Source organism: Vanessa tameamea, chromosome 4 (genome assembly GCF_037043105.1).
Source record: "Vanessa tameamea isolate UH-Manoa-2023 chromosome 4, ilVanTame1 primary haplotype, whole genome shotgun sequence".
In the NCBI taxonomy this organism is placed as follows: domain Eukaryota; kingdom Metazoa; phylum Arthropoda; class Insecta; order Lepidoptera; family Nymphalidae; genus Vanessa; species Vanessa tameamea.
Genome location: NC_087312.1, coordinates 10,044,443 through 10,054,491, shown reverse-complemented (window position 1 = coordinate 10,054,491; position 10,049 = coordinate 10,044,443). Strand labels below are relative to the sequence as shown.

Here is a 10,049-nt window from a genome sequence, read left to right as displayed (position 1 = left end):
AATTTCATATTTAACTTTTATACTATAAAATCCGAAAATCTTGATGAAAAAGGCTCGAAGTTAATAGGCTCGAATTATAAGGGATGTCCAGGATCTGAATTTATTGATTAGATACAGTTATTCCCATTTAATCCCTCTTTATATATACTTGTAATAGAGTTTATAGGATACGATAATCTTAGCGTGCTTGAGTTTTTTAATCAACAACGCGATATGCTTAATCATACTAATTCCAACAACCCACTTTACCGCTTGCAGTCCGCTTTCTTGAAAACCATAATAGCACAGGCAAATGCGGTTAATTTCTAGCCTCGTCCACATAGATCGGGCGTATTCGGTTCTAGAGTTTTTAAATTTCAATCAAATAATATGTTATTGTAGAGCTACATAATTCATGCCGCTGACGTAAATTGTCTGATTTGTCTAAAGTTCAAGGACGTCAGTTTTATAATCCTAAAATAATCTAATGAATTTTTAACAACATAACATTGATGATAATAGAATTACATAGATTAATGTTTCATTTGTTATTGTTTGATATGTATCCATACGAATCTGACCCTGAAATAAAACAAAATATTTTATTATAATATGATATTATATTACATTTTAGAAAGAATACTTTGATGATAGAATAGTGAAAATGTCTGATTTAGTTCCAAATAGTGAATGTAGCAGCAATTGATGATACTGACTAGACTATTAATTAATCAAGAGAATAATAGAATCTACTTTTATCATATCAGAAATGACTCATATATTTGACAATGTTTTTGACCTTGACTTATGATTGTATTAGATTCAATGACTTACTTTATTAAATATAAAAAAATATATATTCTTATTGCGACAATTAAATAATATTTTACATACATGACATCGTTGTGCACTTTACAAATATAACTAAAGCAATAATCTTAATTTAAAACCATTAGTAAAGATAAAGTTGAGTTACATTTTAGTTTTTGTTTATAAAGATATCGAAATACAATAAATCTTACGCTTCAGATTGTCTTCATAATGATATAGCATTTTCCACAATACTTCACCCGATATTTCATCATCAGGTAAAGAACCTCCCACTCTCTTCATCAAGGCGTCCTCATGAATATGTTTTAGCAAAGACTTTTTGTCGTAGCCGTGGAAATGTATACGCGAACGGAGCTTCTGACGTAAAAATGGCTTAAATATTGCGAATAACATATTGAATATATACGGCTGATTGACAATATGCACTCCCTTCAGTCGAATTGGTATACAGTCCTGTAAAACATTTAAGAAATAATTATTAGTTGTTTAACACGGTTTCCTTGTTAACTTAAGTAAATAGAAGTAAAAACCTCATAGTTATTTGAGTTGTCTACTAACTATACTTAAATTTGTATATCATCATTACAATCTCAGCCGATATGGTTTTATTATTTACGAGCATTGTAAATTTTATATTAATTATTACGTTAACATTTTGCATCGCAAATCATGATCAGACGTAGAAATTACACACAGACAGAGAAGAACGAACCTGAATCCAATCAACAACCATCTTTGCGAAAGATGGCGTAAACTGCATTATTTGAGTGAAGGAGAGTCCTTTCATATCGAGAACGACAACGACTCCGCAGACTTGTGTGCGAGGCTCCACCATCGCGGCCTCCAGCCCGAGTTGCACTCCCCGAAACACTTCTCGCAATGGAACGTCGCGAGGATTCCATCGCTCTAATAAACAATTGAAAAATTTTAGTTTATTATTATTTATACAAAAAGACTCCAAAGTATTTAGAAGCAAATTTTGAAATAATGATCTCAATTACTGTTACCAAAATTTAGAATGTGTCATTACTGATGCTTATTTAAAAATGAGATGCCCTGAGATAACATATATCAGTATTGTGACTGTTGAACAAATACTTCTTATGAGGGCAAAAATTGAAAGTGCTTGTTGCTATTGGTCTCGCAACAAGGAACTATGATGACTACCATCAAAAATGAACAAGTGATTAAAGATACTCGTGTATTTTAAACAAATATAAGATTAAATTAAATACACAATAAGATCTTGGCCTGGTTTTCATTTAGAAACTACGGTTAATATTTTAGTTTATTACTAATAAATATTGCTGTATTTGCTATATTCGTAAGTAGATATAACTGGTCGTTCAATAAAATTGTAAAATTTATTTTTTAGGCTGTAAACTAATATAGTTATCATAAAGTTATGTCATAAAAATGCTAATTAAAAATAACCCAAAAAATAAAGAGTTGATCGCTCACGTAATATTCTGGTTCTACTGGGTCATCTATAAAATGCATGTCAACAGTAATGATGTACGCAACCGCTGGAGTTTCACAAGAAAAGAGAGGCTTGATTATGGCTACATACATTAAAACGCTTGCTTCCGCTTATCTTGAGCGGTCATGGCGGATGATTATAGGGAACAAAGTACAAGTGCTTTGTTGGTGCAATTTTACTGATGATCGTTAAATGTAATCTAAAATCGATTATCAAAACATTTCATAATTCCTCTCATACTTTAACATTTAACTACAAATTTAGACACTTTTATTTTTAGCATAAATAAAAAATTATTAAATATATATATCCATTCCATTTGAAAGATATGATATATACCACCGGACTCGACGAACATAATGCGGCGACCTTCTTGATCTCTCGGTGAAAGGATGGAGATGATCGAGTGATCAAACGCTACTCGAATGCTGCTTGGGTACAGATCCTGACAGTAGTCTTTGTGTGATAACCTGAATTTATAATACGCCTGTATCTGAAATATTAACATTATAAAAGTTTTATTCATATGAATGTACTTTTTTTTCTTTATAATTTCCATTTTATTTCTTTTGTAATTAATATTAAGATAAAATCTTACCCTTTTAAATGCACTTTCAGCATAAAACTTGGAAGGTCTTAGAAATTTCAGTAAGAACTCGTCATCATCTATAGGTATAAACAAATTGGATTCATCTGCAATAAAAAATATATATAAGTAAATAAGTTAATATGTAAAAAAACGACGACGATTCGCAATGACTAAAACCGGGAGGCGACAATTTTTTTTTATTAGTTTGCAAATCTGACAATAATTGCTGAAACTAAATAAATCTAATCACATTAATGCTTAAAATTGCCATACAATTATGATTACTGAATGCGACCATTGCATGCGTATTCGGTATACATCTAAACAGCTATTTTAAAATTGCAAACTTTAACGTAACAAACCTAACAAAATCAATACATATAAATTAAAACACAATTATTTTTTTTTCATCATCGTCATTATAACATTTTTTTTTATAAAAAAGTTAATTTTACATTTAAACCAAATGTTATTAAATGTATCAGTTGAGATATGGCTTTAGATAAGTATTTTCAAAGTGATTCACTCGAAACCATCTTTAACAAATTGGCATTCAAGTTGCATCCAATTGCATGTCCTTATGTGTATGGGTTACATATTTGAGATACAGATCAATAACAAAGTTTATTAGTATAATCTGTAATACGTAATTATACTATATAAATAATTCTCATTAGACGCACTTTAATGATTTTACTATATATTTAAGATTTGTTAGGAATGATTATGTTTGACATTTACAATAAAAAAAATTATGAAAATTTAAAACTGACGAATCCAGTTTCAAAATATAAGGCTAATAAGGAATTTACCGATTCTTATATTATTTGGCAAAAAAACTTGTTCAAGTGAGATACTTTTTGTTTACAATAATGTAGAAATGAATACTTGCAAGATCTTTAAACGTTAGTACTAATCCTGATCTGAGTCCCGTTGTATCGGCTTACAGTTCCTATTGGATGAAAATAATGAAATAAGAGTGCCTGTATTTATACACACACATTGAGATACTCTGATTTCCTTGAGTCACGAATCGGCATTGATGCGTTGTATTAGATTAAGTTATAATACTTCTTCTTCATAAAAAAGTAGACTCATACCCAGCAGTAGAACAAAGACTGTGTCTATATATTTTTTTCTTTATAAATCTTTAAGGGGACTACATGAGCTAAATGCAAGTTTTATAATGCAAAAAAGTATATGATCCAATGCAGTAAACCAAATGAAAAAAAACTATGATAATCTTCAGGATACATGCTAGTTATTTGTTATTTTGAAAGCATGATGTAATTAATTTGCTACTATAGAAAAAAATCACAAAGTTACCTCTAAAAAAATCTTTTAACAAATAATAACTATACTTATATACATTCAATAATTCTGGTTTTTTGTCAGATTATTCTACAAGCAACATACTAATATACCTCTGTGTCACTTTTTTAGTTAAATCAATAGATTTTTTTTAAATCAGATATTCTTATTTTCGAATGCTGATGCTATACAGACGTGTCGATCTTTTCGCCGCATCATTACGTTACGAGATATTTTTTTGTAATTTTAATTGTAAATTTATTGTTTCATGTTTTCTTATAATAAATATTATTCTTTCTTGTAAATAAATATATTAAGTTAAAATAGTGTAGTAATTAGGCATTTATTTTTTATTATATTATTTGTTACAAAATTTTAATTGTGTAAATATGGGAAATAAAGTGAAACGCGTGAGGAAAACTAAAAAACTTTTATATAAATTAAGCGCCGAACATACATATGAACGATATTAAAAGGTAAGAGTATTTTATTAGTAAACATATTTTCTTTTTTTTATAAATTATGAATATTGGAAACATCTATTAGAAAAAATGTGCAATCAGTTCGCATAGAATCGATTTTTCGAGCTATTCTTTAAATATTACGATAGAGTATTTGGTCAAAGTAAGGAAAACATCAATTGAGAGTGACTACATTCTATCCCCATGAACTCGAAGCAATATGATATTTTTCATTAAAAGTACTATGGGGCATATTTAGATACATATTTTTTAAATACATATTTTTATAATAAATAAAAATATAATTACTAACATATATTTATTTTTTACAGAATAAAGAAAGTCGAAAACAATAACACGGAAGCTATTTATATTGCGTAAGAGTTTAATTTTATCGATTTTGTTTATAATAGGAATTAAAGTTATGTATGAACTAATTTTAATAATAAAAAACAAGTAAAGTAACAAAAAAAAATGTAATTGTTGTGAACCAGAGAACTAGAATATTTAGAAGTGTCATTTGTACGTAATTCAAAAATTTTAATTTTTAACGTCCGCCATATTTGATTGAATATGGCAGCCATTCATGAATCGTGCATTGTCATCGAGACTAAATATGTGTGCCAACTTTCAGCTCCATAGCTTCAGTGGAAGTGGGTGTAATATTAATTGCAAGATTCCAGGACAAATGTACATACATTCATACATACAAGTGAAATTAAATAAAAGATTTTCATAAAAAAATAACACTAAATGTTTTTTTTTTTTTGTAGTACCAAATATAAATAAAAATATTTTAAGTTTTATTTTTTAATCATTTTCGTATAACAGTCAAAAGCAATACAAATAATTCTAATATCCTATCTATTTTTATGAGATTTATGATTAAACCTAGTATGATTAACCTAGTTAACCAATGATTCAAACAAATCGACTTGACGACATTTTTTTCTAGTAAATATTTAGATGTTTTTTTTTTAAATTGAATACATATTTTTTCTTTGTGAACCGATATTAATAAAACGAACAAACACTACGCTATATGTTACCCCACGGTTACTACACTACAGATTTCGAACACTTACGATTTTATTATATAAATAGATTATCAAACTTTTATAAAATGTTAAAAATTGGTATGTTTTAATATTTATTTAAGAACTAATTGTGGTATAATAATATAAATAAAAGAAAAAAAAGGTTAAAACTAACTGTCTATTTTATTGTATACAAAATATAAATAAAAATATTGTATGTTTAATTGAATCAGTTTTATTTTATAATCATTTGTACTAACATCGAAAGAAATAAAAACAATTCTGTTGTCCTATCTATTTTTTATGAGATTTATGATTGATATTACTTCGCTCGGTTTGGCGCCATCTATTAGAATATTTGGGCGTAACCTCGTTACTTCGCTTAACCCTTAGTTCACGGGCTTGCCGTTTTTGTATATTTTGTAAGTGTGTGCGTGCGATTCTCAAGGGCACTTAGCTCTTGTAGTCCTCTTAAACTATATTATTTCTTCATCGTGGTAAAACATTCTTAAAAGCTTACTGATTGATTTAAATAATAACTTTGTTTCCTAAATAAATAATATGAATATCATGTGTTTTTTATACAACCCACAATAATCTTTAGAATTTTTTTACGTAATTATAATACGTACAGTCGTACATATTTGTAATGTGTACAATTTGTCTTGTGGTGAAAGTTCTCAGAGCCAGAGAAGTTGCATAAGTATATAAAATGAAGTCTACCATAATAAAGAAATATTACAAACAAGTACGTTGTACTTTTCCGTTATTATTATATTTATTGAGGAAAAATGGACTCGTTCAATTTTTTTTTAAATTTAACACGTTTTTAAAAAATAACTTTCACCAGGCGATCACTTGCGTGGTTTCGAAATAAGCAACGGTTTTAAACTACATACTTCGTAATAGTTGAACGTTTTATTACAAATAGCTTTATTATGATTAAGGTAAAATCAAAATGTGAACACTAATAAAACTAGAACAAATATAGTATTTATTAGGTGTAATTAGAATATCAGTGTCTCCAAAGTATTTACATAAAAATCGCGTCTTTATCAAATTTCCGATATATAATAAATATTTCCGATGGTTGACTGGCAGAGCTCGTTCTCTTTTGCAGTACAAAGTGTATTTTAACATTTTTATAAGTATATTTTTAGTGTATTGATTATTATATATTATGTTTTCATCAATGTGAATTGTATTTATATAATATGTATGTATTATAATAAATGACTGAAATAGTAGCGAAATTAAAATCTCTTTGGTTAACATGTCAGTATTTTCAGTCTGGTACCATAAAAAAACATGACAAAAGAATAAATCTTTAAAATATATCAGGAAGAGTCTGGCTGCGTGAATACGAGCTGCCGAGATCGAGCTTTGACTTTATGATCATTATATTATAATACTCGTAGTAATATAAAAATACATATCTCAGCAAAAAACTTAGGTTTTAACTATGCAAAGCGAATAAGAAAAAATAGTATTCAAATAAAATTAACGATGTTATATTATCTAGATGATGTATTGTTCATTGAAATTAGTTAAATTTATATCTAACGTAGCTTTATATTCTAGAACATATGTAAATTCCAGTTAATACGTACATAGATACGAATTGTATCGAAATGTTCATAAATTATGCTGACGTTGAGCAGATCCCACCTGTTATTTTACCGTACAAATATTTATGAAACCTATCTTTTTAAACCTGAAATTAGCGTTCTCATAAAATATACTAAATTTAGTAATAACTTAATATCATAAAATTATTTTATACACCGCTTTTATTTTAATAAATATATCATCATAATTCTAACAACAGCTGTGGATTCAGTGTAGGTACAAAATACTGACAAGATATTTAATATTGCTGGAGCTGGATCAATTACTTGATTAGCTTCCATCTACGTCTATGATGACATGACAAACATTGATATGACTATTTGAATTCTTTTATCTGTTATAAATGTACTGAAGGGTAAGGTTTTTTTATAGAAAAACCACCTTAATAATTTCCTTGTTATCTGTTTTGATTATATATTTAGCCTAGCAACAAACATAAAATGTCGACAAGAGAATATTTCTTGTAACTTTTTTTTTGCTTTTTATATTTTAACCTATAATTAACTTAAATTGAAGTTTCTTGCATCTTTAATAATATTTATCGCAATATTTTTACGTTTTTTATTTACTTTTTTAAGGGAAACACAATTTTTTTTATATTTTGATAATTCCATTTTTGAAAATGGTAATTATAAAATAATAATACCTAAAAATATTATATGATCATCATTATGTTATCAAAATGACTAAAAACGATTAAAAAGTTAGATAAGATTTTGGCTGCAACCAACAAAATATTGATTCTTTAATAATTGTTTGTTCACCTTTACAAAAAATAATATTTTCAGTAAAAAAGTTAATATAGAAATGCAGCTTGCTTTAAATTTTTACTTACTCTTAAGAAGGTTTCTTAGATCTTTAAGGCCATTTTCAATATTTTCGGGCGTTTCTCTTAATTCACTCCTTGCTTTCTTAACATAGAAATCTTCTGTTATTGGCATTTTTTCCAATTTTATTTTATGTTCCGCCCATATTACGAATGGTGTGCCATCCGATTCGAATTGTAAACTCATTTTACTACTTATTTTGTTTTCTGTTAATTTTAGAAGAGTTAAAATAAATAATTTTATATTCTTATGTTTTTATTTTGTTCCCATTAAAACCAGTTTCGATATATTAGGCCAGCACTCTTACAAACCCTTCACTAAGATTTAAGCTATTTGAGCAACTTGGCACGGATTTCTCGATCTATTATTTCGTCACTTATGAAATTGAATTAAATAAAAAGATCTGCGCAAATAATAAAAACTTTGTTAGTTGAAATTATATTTTAATTAATATTTTTGAATAACACATAAGTATATTTATTTATTTTTACAAGTTGTGTGTATGAGCAGAGCGAGAAAAAGCGCGCACGCAACTGATAGGAAGCAGTGACCAGCAGCGGCGCAAGCGCAACATAACGGAGATTGTCCCACCACCATAGCTTAATAACACTACTAAGACGTTATACTTACAACGAAAATAAGCATTATAGTCGAAAATATTTCAAACCTTGAAATACTTTGAACCATATTATAACACTCTCAAAAATATAATAATCAATTGCTTTTTTTGATAAACAAATTGATACTTAAATTGGTGTTTTCTAATCATAATATATAATATTCAACACATATTTTAATACGATAAAGACTAACCAATGAAATTTAAAACTTTTTCATAACGGACTAAACATTTTTTTATTGTTTTACGATGTAACTTATTTGAATAGTCACATTTTGTTCTCAAAATGTATCACACTAAAATTCACTATCGTTACGACGGCGTACAGTCTCTGAAAGCCACAGAATGGCAGTGGAATAAATATCTTATCAGGTTCCCTGTCTAAATAGCTGACATAAATAACCACGAATCATATGTGATACACAGGGCAAGGCAAGTTTGACAAGGTTAATATTAAAATTTGGTTTTCAATTTCCATTAAACGATGAAGCCATCCCAATATACGTAGGCGATATTCAGGGTGTGTGCCCAAATATATATGCTTTATCTATTCCCTTACCTTCGTAATCTGATGTGACGACAATAATATATAACCGGAGGGAATTTAAGCGCAGGACCAAGGTGTTATTTTAGGATACGGGAGAGTAAGCAGCTAGCAACTTCCTGCTGCTTTTGAGAACGAAGAGAAGAAAATTATTTTGGCCTAATCCGGAATTTTAATCCAGTGTTTCGGGATCTGCAGCCTTATAAATCGAAAACAGATTATGTAAGTTTATTAAATTCTTACCACATAAAATACTGCAATGGCTGTCTATAACAGGGATCGTAGAGGCTACGGTTATATGCCAGCAACCAAGCTAACGGTCAGAAGTAGATATCTACTAAGTAAGTACCTAGAGTAAACACTTTTGAAAGAGAAAAAATGTCCTTATATTTTATAAACTGTACGTAATTAATTTACTTATCGCATGACTCTTATTTATTCATTGTTAATCTAATGCATCGTCAAAAGTATACAAAGCTTTCTTATTTGGCTTAGTAGCGACTTTTAATAATAATTGATTTAGTATCTTTAGTTAACAATGTTCCGCAGCGTGCGGCATATTCAATGCTAATTGCTAAGTAGTCGATACAGTATAACTCTATTGTTTGTTTGTTCTTGTTTACAACTTATACAAAGGAAAAATATATTTGTGCTAAAATTAAACCTTGAACTACTTTATAATATGTTTCTCTTTATACGGAGCTGAATAGTTTTATTTATTTGTTTAAATTCACTAAGTTAG

General features: G+C 28.2%; 1 protein-coding gene across 1 annotated transcript; it reads right to left on the bottom strand.

The window, feature by feature from the left end:
• Positions 1 to 154: 154 nt before the first annotated feature.
• On the bottom strand, positions 155 to 8,676 carry LOC113394268 (alpha-tocopherol transfer protein-like). The gene is made up of 6 exons (XM_026631514.2): positions 8,153 to 8,676; positions 2,889 to 2,983; positions 2,630 to 2,783; positions 1,523 to 1,716; positions 1,002 to 1,263; positions 155 to 561 (listed from the first exon to the last, which is right to left on the bottom strand). Exons 1-6 carry the CDS (start codon positions 8,328 to 8,330, stop codon positions 521 to 523), a joined length of 924 nt encoding a protein of 307 aa, XP_026487299.1. The 5' UTR covers positions 8,331 to 8,676; the 3' UTR covers positions 155 to 520.
• Positions 8,677 to 10,049: the final 1,373 nt, after the last annotated feature.